A 26,217-nucleotide genomic window follows, 5' to 3' on the forward strand; every position below is an offset into this window, starting at 1 on the left:
GTTTCCACGGCCTGTGACGCTTGAGCTGTAATCATGCCATATGTTTGAGAATCAAGGGTTGTGGCTGGCGGGTGCTTTGAATGTGTGGGGCCAGCTGGGGAATGACAGCCATCTCTGTAAATGCGAGTGGAAAGTAATGGGGTGTCTGTTACTCTCTCTCCAGGGAGACGTTGGGGAGCAGGGCCTGGCTGGCCGACCTGGAGAAAAGGTCTGCTTATTCATACCTTCCTTCCCTTATTTATTTTTCACTCCGTGCTTCTTCATGCAAAGCATTCATTCGTTACTAAACACCAGGCCTGTAGCACTTGTCTGCTGGGGCTCCTACATTCGTTTCATGCATTTCTTTACTTACCTAATAGTTAGCAGCATGGTCTATGCATCGGCACTGCACTGGGGTCACAGTCTTGCCAGGAACAGGAGCAGTAAGTGGTCACATGCAGGTGAGGGTGGAGGGCATAGGACAGGTCCCTCACTGAGACATGACGAATGTCAGGAAAGAGGTTCAGGAGGTGACGTTTTTGTCTGCGTCCTGCAGGATGAGGAGTTAGACACCAGGACAGGCCAAACAAGGGTCCCTGGGAGAGAGAACAGCCCAAGGGAGAAAGAGCTGGGAACTTCTAGTGAAGAAGCTCTCTAGAATTCCCGTTTCTCCGTGACTTTGCTTCCTGTGTCACTCCACTAAGCCACCCGTCACTGGGAGACTACAGGGCAGGAAGGAGAGTGCACGCGTCCCGCGGCTGGGCCCCCACGACAGCCTCCTCCTGGCTCGTAATGACAGGTGCCATGTTGTTTCCACAGGGAGAATCAGGGCTCCCAGGTGCTCCAGGATTCCCGGGCCTGAGGGGAGAGAAAGGAGAGCAGGTAAGGTGGCAGCAGCGTCTTCCCACCAAGCCACCTCCCCTGTGACCTTGGAAAGCAACCCCCTTTGGAGTCTGAGTCCCTTGGGGGCTGGATGGGATTTGGGCTGGGTTTAGCGGGTATTTCCCCAGTGTTTGTGCAAGAGGAAAGGAAGGGAATCAGGCTGCTCTGATCTGTGAGCTGGAACAAAAGGACAGAGGCTGAGCGATCTCTCTGCAAGGGTGGAGCGTCTTCAGAAGTAGATGGGAGCGGGGAGGGGGGGCGTCATCTCTTGGTGCCAAGTGGAGAATTAGGTTAACAGACAGGATGGCCCTTGGAGTTGGGCCGCATCATGGCGTTTCCTGATAAGACGAGCAGATCGGAGAGAGAAGGATTTATCCAAGATCCCATTGGTCTTACCTGGAAGAGGTCTTACACTCAGTTGGGTTCTAATATTTTTCATTTTATCTTTTGCTGTAGGGAGGGAAAGGTGAACTGGGCCTCCCAGGACAGAAAGGTGACCGAGGTGAAAAGGTAGGAGCTGCTGTTGGTACCCTGCCACCAGTTACATTAGTTGCAAACCCTCCCTTCAGTGTTTACTGTGTGAGTTGCGTGCAGTAGTGGGGAGAGCACTATTCTTGGAGTCAAAGTGGTGGCCTGCGCTGTAAGCCTGATTCTACCTGCCGTAAGGTTCTGAGCATCTTCTCTGACCTCCCTGTGTCCGGGCCTGTGGGCCAGGATGGGAACTCACTCAGAGGGGCCTTGTGCCACCCCTCTCCTGCACAGCACAGGTCCAGGTCCCCTCAGCCCCCCAAGTGTGCACATTCTTCCCCTCCAATTTCCAGCTCTCCCTTTGCACTCATCCTTCCTCGGCTCCAGGAGGGCCTCCCCTCTCTTTCTCGTTCTCCATCGGAACGCTGAGGGCTTGGCTCCAGACAGACCTGCAATCTATAAATAGAGAGCCTGGAGGAGAGCCATCCAGGCTGCTGCTCTCGTGGACTTCTCAGAAATGCAATTTTTATTTGAGAAACTCATTTCCAGAATGCAAGGGACTCAGCGAGACCATAAAATCCCTTTTATTGCTTTGGCAGGATTGCCAGGGTCACAGCAGAATCACATTCAAGCTTCCAAAGAATCGGGCCTGTGTTTCTTTTCCTCCAGAGAAATACATAATAACAGACAATTCAAGTCAAATCATCCAAAGTAAAACATTAAAGCAGCACTGCCCCTTTATGACTGCCCCCTTATGACTGCCTCCCCATCTCTGCCTCTGCTCCCCCACCCATTTCCTCTCCACCACCCACTGTGAGCACGTAAGCCCCAGGACATCTGGGAAAGTAGGTATAATAGTGGTCCCTTCTCAGCAAGGGCTACTGCGAGTGAAACGACTCTTGCAGGAGGAGTGGGGACTTGAACCCAGGCCTCTCACGTTAACTCATAGATCCTTTTTCAGCCCACCCTTTTTCTCCAAGTCAGAAAGCCACCAGGGGTCTTTCCCTCCCCTGCCCACTGGTCCTTCTGTAGCCTGAGCAGCAGTCAGGAGGCTGTCTGTCTGGGTTGGAGATGTGTCTCTCCTCCAGTCCACCCCCTTCTGGTTTGTACCTACTCGTGTATTTGACTGGGGAACACTCCCATTTGCTAGTTTGGACTCTTTCATGTGGGGTCGGTTGGGTTAGCTGAGATCTGGAAAATGAGGTCAACACTGTCCCAAAGGTAATGCAGACAGCACTGAGGAAATACTTTTCTTTCCGAAGCTTCTGGAAGTTTAGGCAGGGCAATGCACTCCATAGTTAAAGGCTCAGAATCTGAGTTTAAAACCGGGCTCAGCCAATCAGTGGCTCTGTGATTTGGGGCAGGTGAGCGGATGTTCCTGCTTCAGTTTCCTCAGCTATGAAATGGGAATACTGAAGTATTCTACGTTACAGGCATTTGTCTAGAGAGTAAATGAGTTCAGACGTGTAAAAACGTCACCCAGTGCCTGGAATTAAATACTATATACCAATGGAAACAAGAATGGAAAACAATATAGGAGCTACGGCATACTGTATCATTGTTGTTTGCTAAGGCAGGTGTCCCTCTCTAAACCAACCTTAGTCATTCATTTGTCCACTAATTACCACGTGGGAAGGCCTGCAATAGACCTAGCTCTGGGCTGCTGGGAACACAGGTGGGCAGACACACTTCAGTACTGTCACCATCATGGCACAGGTGATAGGGTGGGTTTTGGGGACTGTGCTCCCACACTGTGGTTCCTCCCACGTGGAGCAGCCTAGTGACCTCCTTTCCTCAGGGCAACTGTAATAACAATTTCCTCTTTATTGGGTCCTCGGTCCCCACCTGATGCTGTGAGCTGTGTGTACTATTACCATTATTTTGCAAAGAGGAAAATCAAGAAATGATAGAGTTAGGTTTTGAGCTTAGGGGTTTCGACTCCCAAGCCTATATTGTGAACAGGAACATAATATTGTCCCTCAGGCCCCCAGAACAGCCTGTCCCCTTCAAAGGGGGTGGGACAGGGCACGGTGTCAGGATGTTTGCTGAAGCACTGGCTGTGGGAATAGGGTGATATAAATGATGTACATCTGTACATATCAGCATAGATACTTCTCAAAATGTAAGGTTTTTATGTGTCTGAATTATTTTATAACGTGGAATCTGTCTTATCTACCTACCTGTCCATCCATCCATCCATCCATCCATCCATCCATCCATCCATCCATCCATCTACCTGTCTGTCTGTCTTTCTGTCTATCTTTCTGTCTATCTATGTATCTACCTATACATCTGCATATCTATATATCCACCCACCCACCCACCCATCCATCCAGGTAGATGCAGGGTGGGTGATTCTGTTGTCTGGGGACAGGTATCCCAGGATAGGCAGAGTTAGCAGGAGGATTGCTGGTCACGTATTTTCCATTTCTTCGTCCAGGGTGAAGCTGGCCCAGCAGGCCCCCCTGGGTTACCTGGAACTGTAAGTGACTCTGCTTCTAATCTTTTCTCCTTTGAATTTCTAAGATGTTAGGACACCCTCTTCCCACAAACACACCACTTAGTTATAAACATCTTTCTATTAGAGTTAGCCAATAGCTAGGCCTATTCCTAGGTTTTCAGTTCAAAACTACGTAAGCTTCCCTAAGAATCACCTTGTATTTATTGATTTATTGTATCCAGCAAGCACATTACTGTTTATCAGAACATTGCTAGACACTGAGGATACACACCTACCTGTGACACTGGGGACACTGAGGTCCAGACACAAGAAGTGGTTTGTCCAGGGTGAGAGTGCAATGTGGTCATACAACCATGAGGCTGATTCCATGCGCTGAGTTGGTGTTGAGTAGTGAGTGGTGAGTAAGAATATAGGCTTCAGAATCAGAAAACAGTGGGTTTGAATCCCAGCTCTGCCATTAACCAGCACTGTGGTCTCAGATATATTACATAAGTTTAAAAAGACTCAGCTTTCTCATCTGTTCAAATGTGTATTATACCCAGCTATCTTGTCCGTTTGTAGTGACAGTTAACAGAAACAATACAAGTGCCTAGTACCGTTTCTGGTACACTAATAAGTTTTAAATATAAAACGAGTGCTATATAAAGATAGGAGCATATTTGGCATTTTTTTTCCCTTTTTCATCTTAATCCTTTTTCCCAGGCTTGATAGTCTGTGCTTTGATGGGTTGTTTTCAGGGAAGTTTCAGGCTTCAGGTGCTGGCCCTGACTGGGGAGCGAGCAATTGGTCAGTTGTTCCCCACAGCAGGGAGCTGCCTCAGTGTGGAGGCCTGGAGATGAGGGAGCCTGGACACACGGTGTGACAAAGAATCTCACTCTGCGGTTTTTATGGACGTTAAATCATTTTGCCACAACTCAATATCCTCCCCACACACGCCCATCAAAATGAGACTCAGCCATCCCACAAAGATGTCAGGAGAATCTCAGAAGCAAACTCAGAGCCAGAGCTGGTCCTATAAACATTGTTTAAGACTGACGACATCTAATGCTGGCAGGCATGAAGGGAAACAAGCACTATCACTTGGTGGGTGGGCAAAGTGTTAACGCTTCTTTGGAAAGTTACTCGGTATCAATATATCAAAATGTGTCCACCTGTCAGCTTAGAAATTCCATTTCTGGGCATCTACCCTAGAGAAATATTTGCACTGTGTGCATTTTAAAAAGCATGAACAGGGGTGTGCATACACTGTGCTGTTGCTTATAATGAAAAATTGTGGGCCACCCAAATGACCATAAGCATAGACTTAGGTAAACCACAGACTATCCATATCTTGAAATTCTGTTTTAGAAACATGAATTCACAATGCGTGCATGCACACACACAGACACACTGTGTATTAAAAATATACCGATACTCAAGAAAAATTAGTGGAAAAACCAGTTTGTACATCATCTGTGTGTGGAGGGGAAGAAGCTATGCCCCACCGCCACCCACGTGCTGTTAGCTCCTGCTCCAGAACTCATGGGCTGCGTGAACTTCATTAAGTAGATGCCTCTGTGCCTTCCCATTTCTTACCCATAAAGCAGGGCAAAAGCAGGTAATCTTCTGCTAAGAGTTGTTGTCAAAACTGCATGTGTTGGTACATGCAAACAACCATAAGTAACAGTGTGTTTGCTGTTACTAGCTCTGTAACTCCCATGCAAAGTTAAGGATTTCTGTACATTCATAATTGTGTGGAAACATATAAAAAAGCGTCCAAAAATTTGTTAAATCAGAGACAGTAGTTTCTTCTGGGGGAAAGATTGGGATTGGGGACGTGGGGGGCAAGGCACAGGAGATTTCTTTTTTCACCTTTCATTTTGAATTCATTGTGTTTGGGACTAGAATCCATGATGTCCTTTTGTCTACTCACTGTTGTAATTTTTTTCTGAGCATCTGCTGTGAGTCAGGCATTGGACCCGATAGAGGTTACAGCTAGTCAGGCAGGTAAACTCCAGTCACATAGCAGCTCAGATAAGCATGTATTACATATGGTAGGGAATGCTCTCACGAAAAAGAACAGGGTGCATCAGGGAGAAGGACAAGGGCCCCTGATTTATATTTGAGTGGCGGAGGGGGTCTGGGGGTCATTGAAGGCATGACATTCGAAAGAGCCCCGAAGGGTGGGCTGTAGGTAATTAGATAAAGGGAGGAGGAAAGTGTGTTCCAGGCGGGAGAAGGAAAGTGTGTTCCAGGCGGGAGAATGTGGAGAATGTTTGAGGCTGGAGCAAACATGACTCTGGGAGGTACTGAGTACAGCACGGATTGGGGGAAAGCTGGGGGGCCACACAGGCCAGGCCAGGGGGGTCTGTATATACTGAGAGAACAAGTTTGCCTGAGCTGGGCTTCTCATGCCCAGAGGCTGAGGCCATCACCCTGGTTTCCTTCTCACCTGTATCGTTGCCAGAATCCCCGAGAGTGAAGAGGAGACACAGAGGGGAATCTAGTGTCCCAGGCAGAGATTCCGCCCCACCACACCCTGAGTGGAGAATGTTCCATCCCCATTTTACAGATGAGGACATAGAAACTGACAGATGTCCGAGGTCACACAGTTTTTAGGTGGGGATGACAGGGCTTGAGGTCAGGCCGTGTGACTCTGGGGTTCCCACATCTAACCACTGTGCTTTCCTGCCTCCATCACGCTCAGGGACGTTAAGGAAATACGGGATTCTAACTGTGAAAACTAATAGCCATTAAAGGAAATGCTGGGACTGTATCTCACTTGGCAAATCAATCAGAGGCAGGTTTTTGAAATGGATTCACATCTTTCTCTTTTTTGTGGTTTCCTTTCAGACGTTCACCCCGCACCCGGGAATGCCAGTAAGTAGGGTGGACACTTGGTACGGCCCAGTGCCCCTTGGCTGGGCTTGTGACGCCCCCGGGCTGGTACCCTGACTCTCAGCTCACTGTGGAGTCACTGCCAGGCTCCTTCCAGCCCTTGTCCTGGCAGCAGGTTGGGACAGGTCTTGTAAGGAGCAGACCTCAAGGTCAGGCAGGGCCTGGAGGTCACCTCCCCAGAGCTCAGGGCAAAGGGTGGACCCCTCCTTCGGTAAAGTTCATTCTTCACTACACACAGAGTCGCGGGTGGTTTCAAGGAGAACAGACGTGTGAGAGACAGCGGAAGATGAACGGATGCTGGCAGTAAAAGAGGCCCGGGGAGTGGAGCGCCTTAAGGGGAGCCTTCTCTAAGAGAGGCTGTTCAGAGGACCAGGCAGACACGCCTGCTTCAGGGTGCAGCTGATGGGGGGCAGTTTATGGCTTCCTGTCAAGACTGAAATGTGGGCAGGAGAGAAAGCTTACCTTCACTGCAACCTCTAGGACCCGTTTCCTCCCCTGTTCGTGGGTGGCTCTTACGAAAAGAAGTGTTCTCAGGATTGCTCTGCTCCTGGCGACGCCGAGGCCAGACAACGGGCTGTGTGTGTTTGCGCTCACCGATGGATGTGGCTCTTCTGTTCTGAGGCCTCGGCCGGCTGCCCCAGGATTGCCACCAACAGGCCTGAATGGAAGACCACCTCCCAGTGTTCTGTGATGAGGAGACCCAGCTGAAAGGGCTACAGAGACCTGTCCATGTGGAAAAGAACGGGGCGGCGCGGGCAGACAGAGCGAGCCGGGCGCATTGCTGCGGAAGGAGACGGAGGACTGTGAGCTTCCTGGGAGGTGACATGGGAGGAAAGGGGCCATCACCCGGCAGCGTGGACTTCAGAAGTTGTTGGAAGGTGCCAGCGGGCAAGACCAGGTTTGGGGGCCTCCGGCCATGCCCCCTACTCTCTGAAAGGAAGGACTCAAAGCGACATGGCAGGCCCAGCACAAGTGTCACTCAGACCGTCCTGAGGATGTGCCCACGTCACAGATCGGGACCCCGTGACTCAGGGAAGCGAAGCAGCTTGCAAAGGAGATGGGAACTGGGAGAGGTGTCAGCCAAAGGGCCCTGGCTGTCCCCACCTGCTGCTCAGAGCCAAGGCTCACCCCCAGGGCGGCGGCTGGCATCACTGCCCCATCCCTCGCCCCCTCTTCAGGACCACCTCCATCTACCCGGCGGCCACACCCCCTTCATCCCCTGGGTCCCCTCCGTCAGGCCCATCCTGAGCCCCTCAAGCTTGAGACAAGCCTACACGTCCAGCCTCTTAAAGGAATTGCTCCGTAAAAGGTGATGTCCAGGGCACTCAGTGGGAAGGAGTCAGAGGAGGGGCTGGGCCTGGCGGCCACCCCTTCAAGTCCCCTAGTGACATCTTCCTGCAGGGCCCGAGCTTTGCAGTAACCAGGAAGCCACTCACAGATGCAAAGAAAGGAAATTGAGTCTATGGGAAAAATAACACGAGAAAGATTCATTGTGGATTATTGCATGGATGTCTCTGGGGCCAGCCTCGTTGCCATGGTAACCGTGCTTGTATCGATGGTTTTGAAAAGTGTTCTGTTGCCATCTGCCTGCTCTCCTCAGGTGTGTGCCTTTGGAGCCCCTGCACACAGAGAGGGGCGGGGAGGTTTGGAGGGGCGGCAAAGTTTGCAGCATCGTTAAGGCAGGGAATAGCAAGAGGGAGGAGGGCTGGGAGGACAGACCTGACTGCTGGGGGTGAGGAGCTCCTGGGGATGGCTGGCGAGCCACCAACCATGTCTGGGGAGGCCTCCAGGCGGCCTGGTGACGGCAGTTTGTAGAGAACACAGTTGGGACCATTGGATGGTGTGGAGATCTGGAGATGTCAGAAAGGAGAGGGAACCCATTCCTCAGCTGGAAGAAGGAGGAACAGGCAGCCTCAGGCTTGGGGAAATTACAGATGAGAAACCAAGAGGGGCTTTGTAACCTGCGGGCTTGTCGGTGGTTCTGAAGCGGCCATCTCGAAGGCTCTGGGCCGCCTGACTCCACCCCCTCTGCCTGCTAAAATGTCTTCCAGGACTCCCAGCCAGTGCTGAGTTTGCAGGGACAATACTGAGCCCAGAGAGGGAATTTGGCTTGGCTGGCATCGCTGGCGGGGGCCGTCGGAGGACACAGAAGCCAGTTACGCTCATGCATTCGACCATTATTGAGGCGCGCCTGCTGTGTGCCCCAGCGTGAGGGGTGCTGCCTCTGGAGTCCCAGGCCCAGGACGGACATGGCTTGAGCTTCATGCCCATGCTTTCCCCAGGGTCGTCCCTCTGGCCTGCCACTCGTGGGTCCTGGGCCTTCTTCCTGCCACCTGCAGTCCCTTCCCCCAGTTGGCAGAAAAAGAGTATGTATGCAGTGTCCTCAGCTCATCACCTGACGTGACCCTGTAAACCCTTTTGTCTTTATGGATTGTGTTCCCAGCGGCTTGAGGACCAAAGAGTTTCACAAATCCCCACCGTGGGAAAGTTTCTAGGGGAAAGCAGGCTAGAAATGAAGGTAGTATTGTTTCTGGTGAATGGAGCCAGAGTGTGTTGTTGGAAACGGAGATTCTAGAAGGAATGAATGCACATCGGTGGGAAACCTCTGTGTCGGCACCACGAAACACTTGGCGAGAGCCATGTCATTTAACCGGGCCATTGTCTGCAAGGTGTACCTGTGCACATTCTACTCACCAGACAGTGCAAAGCGGGAGGAACGTGGTCCAGAGCCCTGCAGACACTCTCTGGGGCGTCAGCGACCAGCCTGGAGGAGGACGGCAGGCAGGAACCTCTGGGGCGCGGTCCCCAAAATCTGCCCATGCGTGGATGGAGAGAGCTGTGTGGAAACCACTTGGGGCTGTGCCTCTGTGTGCCGCCCTGTCCACCAGTGGAAGGTTCCCCAGCCCGCCCCAGGCTCTCAGACTAGATGATACAGTCGCCTTCTAGAAGCTTCCAGAATCCCCTCAGCATCTTTCCTTCATTTTACATTGATGACCTACTGCTTGCCATGCTCTGAGCTTGAGGGGTCAGGAATCAAACGATACAAATAAGTGTAAAAGTGCTGCCGTAATCAGAGCCAAGGAGGAGAGGACACTGGCGTGCGAGCCCCTGAGAGGAAGGCGTGGTCCGGTTGGGGGCAGTGGGCTGAAGAAGCGATTGTGCACCTTAGATCTGACTGATGAGGAAGAACGACGAGTGTCGGAGGGGAGTGGAGGGAAGAGCCTCCCCCCACAAACAGAGAGAGCAGTCTTCAGTGGGGGTGGGGTGCGCAAAGGACGTGGGGGTGCAGCACGTCCGCTGTACTCAGTGCTTCTCCCCCCACAGGGAGAACAAGGTCTGAAAGGAGATAAGGGCGATCGCGGCATGCCTGGGGAACCGGTGAGTGGCCTGTGCTCTGCACCCCCCCAACCCCCCCCGTGCTGCTGGTCACCAGACACAGGGCAGCTGAGGACGAGCAGCTGTGGGTCTGAACTGCACAGCCCACCACAGAGCCCACTGAGCTGAATACGGTCCCTTCCTCCTCCCTCGGCCCCAAGACGTCCTCCCATCCGTAGATCTCAACTCAGACCCACTGGCCCCATCTGCTCACAACAAGGGTGGTGACCTTCTTTGTCCATGGGTTGTTTCATTGCAGGGATCACAGGGCCGTCCTGGAGAACTGGGGCCCCCAGGAGCCGCTGGACCACCGGTAAGGAAACCCTTTCCCTATCTGTTGGCCCCAGACTCAGATGCCCCCCAGCCCCTCTGTCCATCCTCTGCTATGTTGGTCCTGCTGGCCTGGCATTTCAGGAGCTCCCACCAGGGGGCGCTGCCACAGGTGCTGCCAGGACTCAGCCCAGCACCCAGGGGTGGAGAGGTCCTCTCACAGCCCCCCCACAATGGGGCTGCTGCACGGGCGCTGCCTCCGGCCCCCTGGGCCTCCTTGCTGTGTCACTAAATGTCAGATTCCGTGCAAAACGGATAGCGGTGCTCAGGACGCAGGACGGTTCCTGGCTCCCTAAGGCTGTTCAGATGCTGTAAACCCCTTCTCCCTCTGGGCCCTGACTGGCAGCTCTGGCTTAAATGACACGGGTGTGGATTACATTTGGCTTTTGTTGTTATCTTTCTCAGTTTCTGCCTCTTAGCTGGCTCTTTCTTGGGCACATGTCCAGGTTCTCTGGAGAGTTCCTGTGGCAGTGACCCTTCTGGGCTCAGGTCCCAGGACTGCTGCTGGCCGTCTGTGGCTGAGCTGTCCTGTCCCTGGGCTGGTGAGGATGGAATGCCAGATGCCAGCGGCCGGCCGGGAGATGTGGTTTCTGCACCTGTGGAGCCTGCTGCCTGTGCTTTCAGTTTGGACCAACTGATTCTGACGAGCAAGGCGTCCCCGAGATGTGCCTGCGTGGGGACGAGGACAGCGTTGCCTGTGATGTGTCACCTTCCCTTTTTATTTTCTGTGCAGGGTGCCAAGGGACAAGAAGGTGCACGTGGGGTGCCGGGAGCAGCTGGAAACCCTGTGAGTCCTGCCCTGCCTGCCCCCCGGGGCTAACGGGGGAGGGGGAGGCCTGAAAAAGTGCAGTGCACACTTGGGTGGCTGGGCAGGGCTGGGGCCTTCTGACCAGCAAAGACCAAAGATGCCTGTCAGGGACCAATCCAAGTACTTTGGGGTTTTGTCCATGAGCCCAACCTCCTTCCACACACAGGACGATACACACGTGACACACAGACTCCCACTCACGGATGGGTTCTGCCTCCAAGAAGTATGCTCGTGTGTGTCACATACACACATCTGAAACCCGGGCACACACGTACTGTGGTGCACATGTGTATAACCTCCCAACACACAGATGCTACCAGGAAACACACAGGCACACGCACACGCGCACGCGCCTTCAGGCACACAGCTCTGAGCGCTTCTGCTGCTCCTGCCTCACCTCCTTGGGGCCGGAATCTTGGTGGGGTTGGCGCTAGTCCCCCGGGGCCTGTGCGAGTCCTGTGTCACGGTGCAGAGCTCAGGCTTCGGCATAGGCGGCAGGACGAGGCCACCTCCCCGAGTGGTGCTGGTGGTTAGAGCTGCGACAGCAGCAAGTGTCCACTTGCTCCTGGAACCACAGGCCCCGCGTTCCCGGCGGCAGGCCGCTGGCTTGGCCAGGCTGCTCATACCTATGGCTGAGTGGGGACAGGCTCAGCCGAGGGCCGTGACTGCTGTGGCATCGCAGAGAAGGGGGCAGGTGGCAGGTTTCTTCCTGTTAGTGGAGACGGCCCGAGCACAGCCTGGTGGGGAGTGGGGAATGGAAGCCTGGTGGAGGCCTGGAAGGAACGTGAGCATCCTCCAGGACCTGGGGCGTTCCCTCTTCCCTTTCCATGGTGCTGACCCACCTGAGAGCCTCACCTCCTCCCATGGAATCTGCCCAACCATCCCTGTCAGTTTAAATCCACTTCCTGCAGGAAGCATTCCTGATTCAGCAGTCAGGGCCACTATGCGTGCGTGTGTACACACACACACACACACACACACACACACACACACACGACCTCTGTGCCTTCAGGAACTCTGCCCCCTGCCTCCCACCTCTGTGCCAGAATGCCACTCCTTTGAGGCTAGTTGGGAGCAGCACTCAAACTGGAGGAGGTTCAGCTTACCTGTGGAGGGAAATTTCAGGTGAGACGTAGTTCTATCTCAGGTGAGATGTGGCTCCACCTAGTTACAGGGAGGTGAGCAGAAGGCAGGTTTGGAGAGAGACTGGGGACAATTACTCTAATCAATACCGGGGCCTTTCTGAACTTCTGCCTCTGAATAGGGCGCTCCTGGACCTGCAGGTCCCCCCGGCCCCAGTGGCCCCCCAGGAAGTGTGGTGAGTAATCAGGGTGGGGTGGGGTGGGGGCCGGGACATGAACACTGGCTATGGATCCATAATGCCCCCCCCCGAGTTAGCTGACTTACCCCCCCCCCCCGAAACTCTGGACATAAGCATCCTCAGTCCTGGTTTACAGATGGAGAAACTGAGGTCCCTGCAAAGGTCACCTGGGAAGTCAGGTAGCTCACCAGATCACCAGTGGTAGATGAAGGTGCTGTAACTGCCCAGAGTCTGCGAGTGTCACTGATGTTGGAATCAGCGTCGCGTTTGCCTTAGGAACACAGAAGCAAAATGAACCCAAGGAGGTTGAAGGGGCCTGACTGCTGGGAGCGCTGGCTTCGAATCCCAGCTCTGCCACCAGGTGGCTGCAGGGTGGCTCCAGGCCACTTCCGAAGGGCAGCAGGGGCTGTGCTGGGTCACCTTTCACACCTGCCGTGCTGAGGCCCCGCCTCCCGTGTGAGCCGCCAGGAGCCTGCTGATGGACAGCTTGCAGCCCCACCGGAGACACTGCCTTTGACCTTAACATTGAGCAATGAAGCACCTGGTGGCTTCTAGTGACGGGCAGCAGGTTCCGTGCTCCCAGAATAGATGGAGGTCAGCTGTGCAGTCACCAGCCTTCCGGATGATGAGCGCTGCAGCTTGGTGGGCAGCTCTCGGCTTCTATCCAGCCGGGCCTGTCTGAGCGCTTCGCACGTGCTGGCTCATGCCACCCTCACGACCCTGGCAGCGCGTGTTCCCACAGCCCCATCTCCCACAGGGGACACTGAGGCACTGGGAGGCGAGTCACGTCCCCAGTGGTCTCTTTGGTGCTGTGGGGACACTGCTCGCACCACACCACCTGCCACCTCAGCGTGTGCCGCCCGCGGACCTCGAGGAGTTACCACTCCTTTGCCTGAGGGTTTCTCTGGCATTTGGTGACCGCGTTGTCCAATTACATGTCACAGGGCCGGTAGCTCCACTAGAAGCAGCCCCGACCGATGGGGGTGTCAGTGCCAGCCCCTCAGCTGCTGGAGCCGCTCTGGGGCTGTGTCCGCATCCTGCCTCCGCACTGGCTCCCAGGGCCCCAGCAGGACTGAGCTCCAGTGGCACCCACGTGTTGCCTGCCACCTGCGGTCCTCCCCTTTCTCACCTCCTGCTGATACCCTGGGACACGTGCACTTAGCCTTGTCTCGGCGACTGAACACCTGGGGAGCAGGTCTCCGTGCCAAGCCTGTGCTCCCAGGTCGTCCTCCCTGATGTCCCCTCTGAGCCAGGCCCCGCCCTGCCCTCCGAGAGCGACAGCCTGGGGAGGGGGTGGGGGCAGAGCGTCAGGCAGTCCGAGCCTACGTGTGAAGGGCTCTGATGTGCAGGCCTGTGTGAGCAGACCCGGGAGGGGACAGTGGAGAGGCCGTGGGGCTATCTGGGTCAGGGATGGAACGCCTGGGCACAGAGCTGTAGTCATCGACTAAAATGAGGGCCCTTCTCTGGGGGCCACTGGTCATCTTGATCTTGACCATGTGAATAACCTTCTTTCTTCAGGGCCCCCCTGGCATCAGAGGCCCCCCTGGGAAAGATGGGGAGCGTGGCGAGAAGGTAAGGCACAGTGCCGTCTCTCAGCACGCAGCATCTGTTCTCAACTTCTGAGAAGCAAGGACAGAGGGACCCTCACTCTTCAGGCCTGGCTAGAATCCATGAGGCGGGGCGGTCTCCGAGGAGAAGGAACGGAGCAGGCCCTGCAAACATCTCACTTCACTCTCACAGCAGACCTGGGAATCAGATGTGTTCCCACTTGACAGATGTGGAGACTGAGGCCCTGAGATTAATTGGGTTGCCCTCCATCTCATAGTTTGGGAGCCACAGAGCTCAGTCTGTCTGACTTCAGATCCCTTTTTCTCTCAGCTCAACGCACCAGCGTAACCATCCCACACCTCTGAGTGCATGGTTAGAACTTCCCATGCTACGAGAAAGAGCCTTATCTATTAGGAAGAAGAGAGATACGGTGTACCCCAAAACAGCCACACCCCAGAGGCAGAGGAAAAAAATCCGCAGCTTTTTGAAATCGTATTTCACAGTTCTCTGACCTTGCATTTTAAGAAGTGTTTCTGACGTCTGCTGGTGACGGACTGCTACTGTACCGGCAATGCTGGGCCAGGTCAGGGATTCTGGGAAAACCTCACAATCACGGGACAGCACCCCACAACACAGTAGCCATCTCAGATGTCAGTTGTGCCAGATGGAGAAACCTCCCTCTCAGGCACCTTCTGTGCACCTGAATTTTCTCATGTGTCATATAGGGATGTTAATATGCTGATCACAGGTGTGAGGATTAAGTGACAAATTGACCCGTCAGAGGGCTCAGCAGAGAGCAGGTCACGTGGGGTGATGGAGGTTGGCAAACCTGGTCTCTGCACGTGGACAGGTGTCCCACCGAGCTCCCCAACTCCTGATGTATCTTCTGCAGAGGGCCCTCCTCCAGCACACAGGCCTCTGAACTTCTCGGTACAAATTTCTTCAAGTCCACTTTTCCCGGAACCTTTTAAAGGCGTGATCTTTTTATCTTTTCTGTTTCGGCAAAATGTAACAAGAATAGATGTAAACATTTGCATTCTGGTGGGAAGGCTCGATTTTAAAATAGTTATATCAGAGAAGAGAATGATTAATTGCAGAGGAAAGTGATCAGCCAGCCTGCGGGAAATATCGTGGCATTTTGGAATGTTAGTGGATTAGAATCTCAGTAATAATCTTTAATTTTTTTTGAGATAATACCATTTTAGACTGCAGTAATGAGAGCAGAGCGCACAGATTAAGCAAGGGAAGAAAATCTTGCCCATCTGCTCTGCCTTGATTATACCACGTGGGTCCGAAGGAGTGCGTTTGATCCGGACATATAAGTCGGGCAATGACCACATAGAAGGGGGAGGTGGAGATGTTACAGGTTGTTTGAGGACTGGTTGAGCAGATGAGAAAATCAGGGAGCTCTTGGCACGTCAGACCTCTAGGGGGAGCCAGACACCTCTCCGTGGCCGAGCAGAAGCCCAGGCTGAGGTCCAAGGCTGGATGGACTGCGTTTGGAAGGGAACCCGAGCGCTTTGTGAAGTAGCGCAAATCCCTGCCACCAGGGCAGGCTCTTGGTCTCCCTCCCTGTGGCCAGTGGCTGTCCCGTGTGGCTCATGTGGGTCCACCCAGTGTTCCACAGCCAGGGCCATCCCACAGGGCTCGTGGCTTTGTGCATAATGAGTGAGCATTTGCCTGGAGCCAGCACGGAAGCCAGTTCCCTCATCAGATGCTGCACTCCTCCTTCTCTCTTGTTCTCTTCACTCTGGAGCCTGGAGCTGTGTGTATTACTAAAACGCTGTTGTATGAAGAGGGATTCGATTTTGTCTGCAGATGTCCCCAAGTTTGAGTGTCAGATAGATGTCCGGAAAGTTTCAGACAGGGCTGTCTCGGCCGCGTGTAAAGAAACACTGGGAGATAGGGCTGCCCAAGGAAGGAGTGAATGGCCCGGGGAAGTGGTGAGCTCTCTGCTCTCGGAGGAGTTCAAGCAGAAATGGAGGGCTGCCCGTAAGAGATGCACCTGACAGTTTCCTGCCCTGGGTGGGGGGGGACTGGAAATGCAGTAAGGTTCCCCTTGCCATGTGTCACGTTGTATTAGTTTGCTAAGGCTGCTGTAGCAGAGGGTCGCAGACCAGGTACTTAAACGGCAGACATGTATTGTCTCACCCATCGTCACCATGTCTGGAAGTCCTAAATCCAGGCGTCAACGGGGCTGGTTCCTCTGAGGGCTGAGAGGACCGCTTCCCGGTCTCTCCTTGGCTCATTGACGCCCATCTTCTCCAACCTGTTACACACAGTACAGAGTCCATCTTTCTATGCTCTCAGAAGGGGTGGGTTTTTTGAAACAGCATGTTAACAGGAAGCCTTTCAACCCCCTTCAGGCTGGTTCACCGTCAAAGAGCTGACCCTCTGTGTCCGTGTTCCTGTAAACCATCCACTTCTCTTTCCAGGGCGCAGCAGGTGAAGAAGGGAGCCCAGGGCCAGCGGGCCCCAGAGGGGATCCTGGGGCTCCCGGGCTCCCCGGGCTGCCCGGAACAGGGAAAGACGGAGAGCCGGTACGTGTCAGGTCTGGGAGTTTCTGCACCTGTGACAACCTGCTAGAACTAGAAAGGACAAGGGAAACAGAAAAGGCACTCACTAGCCAAACTTTGCACTGTGTGCGTCAGAGCCTGTGAAACGGGCTGGTGGGGAAACGGTGTGGCGTGGGGCAGACAGCGACCTCTGGATCGCCATCTAGCACGATGTCCCGTGTGCACAGCTTGCTGTGCCAGGCTCGGGGCCAGGGGCGGGGGTCACGGACCTGGATTAGAGTCTGCGATGTTGAGATGCTGCTGAGAGAGTCAGGCAGACGTAACCAGAGCTTGAGCCAGTCATCGGTATGCACGTGGAGAAGGGACTGCTTGGTCCATGTGTAAAGTCGGGGAAAACCTCCCAGAGGAAGCGGCCTTTGTGAAGCCTCTCGGCCTGAAAGGGAAGACTTTTCCCACTGGCTCCCCCAGGTCTTGGTAATGTGGTAAACAGGGAAGAGATCAGGCTTTGAAACATGGCCTCGCCCTTATTGGGGAGCCTATGAAATAAGCATCTTAAGTGGGAAAGCCGGGTAAGAGAGACTGAGGGATTGGCTCAAGGTCATGCCGAAGCTGTCGGAGGTAGAGTTGGGATTTACCTCCAAGGGCCTGTGGCTCAGAAACAGGTTGTGTCCTTTGTGCACCAGAGCCATGGGGAGACTCCGGGGCGTCTGTGCTGCTCCGCCCAGCAGCACAGGGTGCACACAGCCGGGGTGCAGAGGACCGGTGACTACTCACTCCTCCTGCCTTAGTGATCCCTGTATCCTTCATTCCCCCAGGGACTGCGTGGACCACCTGGCTTACCTGGCCCTGTTGGAACCAAGGTATGTGTTTATCCAAGCAAAGTGTGGATGCCGGGGGTTGCACGTAGGAGGAGACCGTGGAGATGTTGCTTGTAGGTGCTTCTGGTCCCCTCGGTCCACTTCCATGGCCCTCAGTTCATCACCTCCCTCTTGAGGAAAGGCTCTGACTCTGCACTGTTGCCACGCAGGTGGAGCTTTATGCATATTTGCTGATTGAATGAACTAGCAAAAGATGCTTGAGCTCAGCAGTCTTGGACTATTAGTCTAACTGGTAAAAGATGACCCCGGATTCCAGATGCTTCCCGCACTGAGTGGGTGGAGGCAGCGCTGGGGAACAGAGAGGCGGCTGAGACCCGGGGGTGAGGAGTAGACAGCCTGACCGAGGGTCCAGCTGACCAGCCGGGGGCAACTCCAGGGGGCCCAGGGCAAGGCACACTGTTCCCCTGGCCAGATGTTCCCTCCTGGTGAAAATGTGTGATGTGTGAGCAGATGACCCCTTCCATTTGTAAGTTAGAATGTGGTTTGGGAATACCGGGGCCCGCAGTCAGTTGGCGTTGGGAAGGGAAGCTGGAATTCAGAGAGGTCTTTAGCTGGAGAATGGGGGTGTCGGGGAGACGGGAGGAAGGGAGGGATGGATGGACAGAAACACTAAAGGGAGGGCCTGCTGCCTGCCTGGCCCTAGTGCCATGCTGGTGCTGACTGGACAGCCCGTGGGGGAATTAAGGAAGGGAGCTATGTAAAGACTTTCATTGGCACCCGCTCAGCCCATCCTAATTACTTTATCTGCAGGAAAACTCTGAAAGATGCCCTCTTTCTCTCGTGACACCTGTGTGTAGCAAAAGCAACAGGCTTAGCCTTCATACAGAACTGGGTTAGAATCCCAGCTCAGATACCTACAAGACAGATAACTTCAAGGCGAGCAGCTTTCTTTCTGAGACTGTTCCTTTTCTGTATAGAGTAAACCCCCAGAGCAGTGCTGTAGAGAGAAACGATCTGATCTTATGGCATGGAGTTGCTCAGTAAATATCATTCCCCGCCTCTGCCACCCCACACTTCCTCACGTATTTATTCCCGGACACTTGTACTGGCCCACAATGTTTGCAGACAAAACAAGCTCCTGTGCCCCTTTTTTCTTTATGCTGAGCCTTTTTTGCTTTTGCTGACAAATCATTAAAGTCTTTTGCTCTTTTCTTGGGGCTATTTTCTAACATTCCAGTCCATTAAGCTGTGAAGTGTAGTTGCTTAGGGAAAATGTTAGCATCACAATGGGCCATAAACAACAGATGGAGCCCAGCCAGGTGACCCTACAGAAAAGAACAATCAGTGAGTGGCTCAGATTTCAGGCTGGGCTGGGAGAGAGCTTCCTGTCATGTTCCCTCCTCTGTGAAAAGTTGATTTTGGTCAGAGGCAGAATTTAGTACCCGACAAAATGAGTGAAGATGGGTTCATTCATTCTGGCATTCAGGAAATCGCTCTTAAATGCTACCAGTGGTACCAGCACCTCCTCTGGGCACTGTGGATGCAAAAATTTATGCACAGTATATGCAGGATGGGGTCTGACTCATTGTAGCTGCTCGACAAATATCTGTTGATTTGATGGATAAATGAATGAATGGCTAGGTCCTGCTTTTAGGACACTTACATCAAAGTCACAGGGTCAGATAGACAAAATGAGAGGGCAGTGTGTTAAGATTCATGAAGACATGTACAAAACGCGGGAAGAGCACAGAGAGGAGGGCAGGCAGAGGCTTAGGGAAATAGAACAATCGGGCTAAGTGGGAATGGAGGGGCAGGTATTTGGAAGCTTACCATGGGTGCGAGAGCCTCCCTGCCAGGGAAACAGCATGTGCAAGAAGCAGGTGTAAAAACTAGCCTGGGAGGATGCAAATTCAGGGGCTGGCCTGGTTCAACTCGCAGTAGTCAGGGTTTCCTGATGTGCATGAAAGAGCCTTGGGAGGAAGAGAAGAGCTGAGCAAATAACAAAATCATAATAAGAAACGTGTGGTAACTCTTTTAAAGGGAAACCGAGATGCAAAAGGATATGGAGTTCTCTGACATTTATGTGTGGTTAGTTTATTTTCTGGCTTCTCATTTGGCTGATAAAACAATGCTAAAACGCCTGTAATACAATGTTATATGTAGTCTCTTACCTTTTAACTGAGGTTTTATGGGATACACTTGAATTTGGTAGGATGTTCTCTTTTTCTAACTGATGAAATGCAGAGAGGTTGTGGGACTCACCCAAGGTCACAGGACCAGGCTGACATTGTCCTAAGACTGTACCTAGAGTCACCCGGCTGTCAGTTTGAAACCTTCCTCCCTGACCCTCTCCCTGTTGTAATATGCTGGTGACAGTACAACACGGATCATATTCATTCTTAGTTCATTACACTTTTCTCCAGATTTGCCTTATTTCTTGACTTCCTCCCTTCCCCAGCTTCCACATGCATACAAATTAGATGTTCTAGCAGTGCCAGAATCAGTCCAACCATGTTTTTCTAAAGAAACAGAATGCACCATCTGGGACTTTAAAGAGAACTTCAGGAGGGGACTATTGACAGAAGCCAGGTTGGGCAGAGCCCTCCTGAGGCTCTCAGGAAGCATGGGCCTGAGGGGTAAACTGATATCTCATGGGATTTTTGTTTAAAGACAGAATGTTTAAAAACAGAAAACAAAGCAATGTAGTGTCAGGTTCTACCTGAAGTCAGTTTGCTGCCCGTTATCTCATTGGCTCGTCATAACAAGGCTCTTTCCATTTGTCCTACAAGGTACCTCATCTGGACATATTACGTGACTTGAACAAGGTCACTTGCCATTTCAGTGTTAGGTTTGGCTGCAGTTCAGCTACTCTGACATAGGTACACAGCCTCTCCCACAAAATTGTTGGGACCATGTGTGTTTTGGATTGAATTTCTCTTAGAATTTAGAAAGGTAGTCATTTGCAAGCGATATGTATGTAACATTTACTCTGGTGAGTGGGGCAGCATTCCTAACCAAACTCATTAACATTGATGCAACAGAAATGTGCAGTGATCCATAAAAACACAGGATAACTAAAGTCTGTAAATAGCCTGTGTCAGTACAAGCCAGGGTTTCCTGCCAGCTGAGTTGCCATCAGCCCTTGTCTTCAGAAGTTGAGGATTTTGAAATTGTGGATAAGAAGGTATGATTCTGTCTGAGCTCCCGGCTGTAGGAAATGACAAATGGAATTTTTTTCTTTTTTTTCTCTCTTTTCTTCTCCTTTTCCTCTGCCCATTGAAGCCCAGACTGAGAGGTACATGGGAACAGCAAGGACCACAGCAGCTAACTTGCATGGGGATGAGGGCTGAGCCAGTATGAGAAATCTCATCTAGTGAGCGTGACATCTGCTGATGCTGCAGTCCCTTCTGTTACCTCCCCTTTGCAAATAAAGAAGCTGAAGTTCAGGGAACTTGTCACATCCTGAAGTCAACAATGCATCAGTGTTGAAGCCAGAGCTTAAACCCACACTCTATCAGCCACTATGCTGGACAGCAGAGATTATAGCTCAGTCATCGTTGCCCCGCCCCTTCCCTAGACAAATGACCCCCACAAATATAGCTACCTGACAAATTACGGGTAGATGGATGAATTAATTTACTGGTGATTTGGTGATTAATCTACTGAGTTGAAATGTGGGTACGGGGTCAAATCGGGGGTGTGTTGAGGAAGGAGGCACAATGAGGTCTGGAGAAAGCACAGTAAAATGTGGAGCTGTGGTCGTATGGGGGGGTTACATTGTTACAATCACATTCGGAGCCATGGTCCAGGTTGGGGCACGGCCAGCCCTGAAAGGTGTGTGATCACGACGGTGGCTGTGGTCCGTGGGTGTCGGCTGCAGAGGGGAGTGTGGGCTGCGTAGGTAACCTGCAGAGAGCATGCAGAGTCCAGGTGGGGAGCGAGCGGTCGGGACAGTGGGACAGCATAATTCCTTTTGAACTCTGGCCCTCTCCTTCCCGGAAATGATGTCCTGATCTTATTTTTTTCTCTTTCTAGGGGGCCCAAGGTGTACCTGGGATCCCTGGCTCTCCTGGCAGTCGCGGGGACCCCGGCTTCGGGCTTGCTGGGCCTCCTGTGAGTCCTTACTTATCCAGCACCTCCTAGCTCTGGGGCCACGCAGCCAGTCTGCTGGCCCCCAAATGCACCCCGGGCCCTGCTGCAGGGCTCTCCTCTCCCAGCTCACCTGGTGGTGGCTCACTGGCCCTCAGGTCTGTCCACTGTGGTGACACTGTTACGCACCTGGGTGCCTTGCTGATGAGGGTTAGGCTTTGGGGGAGACGAAGACTTGTCTTCTTCAAGGAGGCCTCACTTTGCGAAAACTGATCACAGCCAGTGACACTGAATTGGTGGCAGAAGTGGAGTGAATTTCTTAAAAGTAATTCTCAGCTACAGTTTTTGATGAATAAAACCCTTCGCTTTATGACATGAACTTGATCTTTTGCCTTAGGCTATCTTTTTAGTCTTTTGGTAACTAGAAGGAACTATATCTGGCCAGTGGTGTCGTGAAGAAACAGAGTTGTTCCGACTGCCTTATTTCTGAAGTCCTCCCCTCACTGGGGCCGGATCTGTTGGAGTGAACATCCTGAGTCATGCAAAATTACCGCCCTTAGAATAGGAAACTCACAACCTGGGGGCTGTCACCTGCGTGTGGTCGCCTCCGTCATTTAACAGGTCCCCTCTCCATGGCCCAGTCTGCTCCCTAAGGATTCACCACATCAAGCCCTTAATCAGAAAACCAGCTGGCAGAGGTGGACACAAGTCACCCTCCTCCCCTGTCAGGGCCGGCCAAAGTCGCCCATGACATATGCTCCTGCCTAAGTGATTCCACTTGAAAAGTAATTGGCAGATTGCAGCCAAAAGGCTGTAAATCAACTGTGTAGTGTCTTTCCTCCACTTTGGCTTATTAAAAGCTTCCATGGTGATGAAACCTTATCGGATTTTCATAAATCCTGTCTTTGGCCACGAGCCGAGGCTTCTACTGGCCTGGGAATCTGAATGGAGGCCTGGAGTTGTGCTGAGAGCAGGTGCGTGAAGAGAGGGTAACGACAGGGCTGTGACTTCGTCAGGGTGCCGTCTCCCCGTTACCGGAACATTGCCGTTTGCGGAGTGGTCTGTGTCTGGTCCACACTTGCCGCCCACTTCATCCCGTGAAAGTACGCTTATCACTCTGCGAAGGCTGGGGTTCTGCAGAAACATCTCCTGAGGGCAGGATTCAAGGGCAAGGACTTTATTTGGGGAATGATCTCAGAAATCACTGCTCAGGAAGTGGCAATGTGAGGGAAAGGAAGGGAACCAAGGGATATGTGTTGACGAGCAGGTTCCACTCTGGGCCCCTGGTGCAGTTGAGAGTCTGAAAGGGGCGACACATTGGAGTTTGTGCACCAGCTCCTGTTGTCATTGGTTAAAGGCTGCTTCCTGGGGAGCTGACTCCCAGGAACTCTGAGCCTGCCCTGTACTCGGGCCAAGTGTCCTCCTGGGGCTCCAGAAGGCCCTGGGGCAGCGTCTGCAGCAGGGAGATGCCAGGTTGCCACGTGGCCAACAAGTCGAGCGAGGCCCTGAGGGGCCTCCTACATCACTGTCTTCCAGGTAAGCAGTCTGAGGTCCAGAAGGTGAAGGGACTTGGCCAGTGTCACATAGCTGTTCCAGGGCCAGGGCCAGGATGCAGGTCAGTTCCCACAGCCTCCAAAACCAGTTCTCCTCCCCACGTTGCCTCACCTTGAGGCTTCCACGGGATGAGCAGGATTATTCATTTCCCGAAGTTCTCCCGTTAAGGATGGATCTGGTTATAAGTTATTCTTCCCATTAATCCTTCCTCCGGTGGCATTATGCCCCATGGCCTGTGGCATTGGTAGATGGGAAAGGGAGCTTGGGCCTTTGTCTGCCAGCCTCTCACCATCACCGGCAAGAGAAAGGATGGGAGGCAGCTGTTTGGAGTTTTGGCCTCTAGCTTCAAGACGTTGACGGAAAACGCCTTCGGTCTTCAGGTTGCCTCTGACCTGCCTTCAGCAAGTCTGCAATGCTTCACAATGACCCCACGCAGGCCTGCGTGCAGACCAGAGCTCTAATGAGTCTCACTGAGCCCGGGACTTGAGGTGTGAGGTCTGCAAGGCCAGGCTTCCCGCTGACAGCCGTGTGCCCTAAGCCTCGGGCCTTCCACCTCTGAGCATTAGTTTTCTCAGGGATCAAGTACCAGCAGCTGCTCCTGCCTCGCTCCTGATTTCCACGCTGGTCTCCCGACCTGGCCTGTGGAATCTATTCTCTTCCTTCCAGTGTTTCCTCCGACCAGAGCCTGGTCAGTCACCTGGGAGGGCTCTCGAGAGGCCCTGCAGGCCCACTCACCTGGACCCCAGCTGCCAGGCACGCCACATCAGAGAGAGGACACCTGCTGTCCCTGTAGAAAGCCTGACCTCTGCAGGTGCCTTGCCCTTCCCTTCCAGTGGAGCCCACTCGCTCCCGAACCCCTTCGCACTTGGGTGTCCTCTGGTCAAGGCTCCCAGACTCTCAGGCTATGCCAGCGCCTCTGGCTCGACTCAGCCCTGACCCACTGAGCCCCCTTAGGTATATAACAGGCCATTTTCCTCACGCCTCCATCTCTCAGTGGAGCCGTGCTCCGTGTCCCACTGCCACCTGCCCTGGCGCCCAGCACAGAGCCTGGCACATACTCCCTTTCAGATAAAAGACTGTGGAGAATTAAATTCACCATGTTGTCAGGTCCATGTCTGTGGGGGCGAGGGGAAGAGGTGTTGGGCCTTCAGAGGAGAGAAACGGTGTTTTCAGCAAAGCTTTATAGCACAGAAAGAGGCGCGGTGAGCACATTCAAAACCCCTGGGGGCTTTCAGTTTTATACGTTTTCACTACCTGCAGTAATCTGCAAGTAGCATAGCATAAGTACTGCAGTGCCTGTGTGTGCGTGCGTGTGTGTATGTGTGCGTTATGTGTGTCTGTGCTGTGTATATGCCATATGTATACGTAACAGGACTTACATGTTAAATAGGGAGAACTTCAGATACACCCAGATTGACAGAAGAGTAAAGTGACCACATGAGCCCTGACAGCCAGGATCCCTGTTCCGTGGCCTGTGCCCCCTTCTCGTCCTCTGCTCCTCTTCAGTATTTTGAAACAGTTTGCAATATGCATCATTTCATCTCTAAATATTTCAGCATGTATTTCTAAAAGATAAGGGTATTTTTAAACGTAACCACTGTTTCACTATCACACCCCCTACAATAATTCCGTAAAACACCATCAAATAGCCAATCAGTGTTCAACTTTCTATGTGTTCCATAAATGTCAGGCCTCGGCAGTTTTCCTTTGTTTGAATCAAGATCCAACGAAAGCAGACAGCAATTGGTTGATTTTTTAAAAAAAATTTCTTTTATTCTAGGTTTTCCCTTTCATTTTTTTTTCCTCATTGTGCATTTTTTTATTGATTTCACAAGATGGTGTTTCGGCCTCATAGAGCTGCGCCCAGTCTGGGGTTGGCTAATGACTAATTTAACACCTTGCTCTGTTTCTGTTACTCCCTGTACATTGGTACTCGGTACTCGGGCCTAGAGCTCCGTCAGATTGCACTTTGAAGTTTCCGGCAGCACTTTCACAGGTAGTGCATTCCCCCCAGGGGTCACGTGGTGTCTGCCGCTCCCATCTTGTGAGATGCCCACCCTTTGACGTCCAAGCTTAGATCAGTGAGCACATCAGGAGCTGGAGTTGGTGCTAGGCTCGTTCTGCCAGTGTTCAAACATCTATTAGCTGGAATCCTTCTGTGTGGTGAAACAGCTCCTCATTTATGCTTTGGACACCCCGTGGTGCAAATCCAGGGAAGGAAGAATGTGGAGACTACAGTTGTTCCCTTTAATTATTTCCCAATAATGACTTGGTTTCCCAGCACCTTACAAAGATGACTAGGTAGGTGTCTTGTATGAATAATTTTGAACTCATCGATGGAAACACATTTGGGGTGCCCTCATAGACTGCAGTTACTCTTCCTTTTGATGCTCAAATGATCTTATGCCAGTAGAAGCCCGTTCACACCGACCTTGCGTCCATTTGACACAGGCCTGGCCATCTTTCATTGCTTTCTGCTCTTTGGGATGACAAGATGTTCAAGATTTGTGTACACTCCTTGCCTAGATCTGGGATCAGTCATTTTTCCAAGGAGTTGTAGTTCCTTTTAGTGGAAAATGTATCAGAGGTGAAAATCTGTGTGTTAGGGTTAAGTGACTCTTGAATACACACGTCTGTGGGCATTGTCTTGGAAGAGAGGGTTGTTATTGTTGCAAATATGTTTAGACATCAGATTTAGGAAGTCTATTCACCCCGTCCGACTGGACACGCTTTTATGTTTCTGCAAAGTATGCTAACTGAGCAGCGGTGGGAATCCTTTCCTGGGCCATACACTGGCCTACTTCTCTCCTCACAGCATCTTCTTCATTTCTGATTCCACAAGGCAGGGTGATCGTACGGCTTTGTGGTCCAGTTGAGGAAACTGAAGCTCAGAGAGACTAAGTAACTTGCTCAAGGTCAAACAGCTGATAATTGATAAAGCTACAATATGAAATGAAGCTCTTCTTGATAATAACATTCATCCTTCCCATGTGGATTTCACGCTGACATGAGAGAGGAATTTGGAGCTTAGACTAATGAAGGAGTTAAATGCTTTAGGTGGATTGTGGACTTTAATTAGAGACAAAGGGTGACTCTCAGATGACCTGGCAGCATCCCTATGTCAATAATGCACCGTCCCTAAGGTCCCTTCCTGGAGGGATAAGTACACAGTCTGAACTGGACCTACTTTG

General features: G+C 52.4%; 1 protein-coding gene across 2 annotated transcripts in view; it reads left to right on the forward strand.

Moving 5' to 3' along the window:
- The window catches only part of COL22A1 (collagen type XXII alpha 1 chain), a 207,477-nt gene that overhangs the window by 127,433 nt on the left and 53,827 nt on the right, over positions 1-26,217 (forward strand). For both annotated transcript variants that reach the window (XM_081070224.1, XM_081070223.1), the window contains 13 exons: positions 164-208; positions 799-861; positions 1,318-1,371; positions 3,770-3,811; positions 6,623-6,649; positions 9,992-10,045; positions 10,302-10,355; positions 11,106-11,159; positions 12,445-12,498; positions 14,020-14,073; positions 16,485-16,589; positions 17,381-17,425; positions 21,419-21,496. In XM_081070224.1, coding sequence (XP_080926350.1) covers positions 164-208; positions 799-861; positions 1,318-1,371; positions 3,770-3,811; positions 6,623-6,649; positions 9,992-10,045; positions 10,302-10,355; positions 11,106-11,159; positions 12,445-12,498; positions 14,020-14,073; positions 16,485-16,589; positions 17,381-17,425; positions 21,419-21,496 — 729 coding nt within the window. The remainder of the gene's footprint in view (positions 1-163; positions 209-798; positions 862-1,317; positions 1,372-3,769; positions 3,812-6,622; positions 6,650-9,991; positions 10,046-10,301; positions 10,356-11,105; positions 11,160-12,444; positions 12,499-14,019; positions 14,074-16,484; positions 16,590-17,380; positions 17,426-21,418; positions 21,497-26,217) is intronic.

The sequence above is a fragment of the Rhinolophus hipposideros genome, assembly GCF_964194185.1.
Source record: "Rhinolophus hipposideros genome assembly, chromosome: 13".
Classification (NCBI taxonomy): Eukaryota; Metazoa; Chordata; class Mammalia; order Chiroptera; family Rhinolophidae; genus Rhinolophus; species Rhinolophus hipposideros.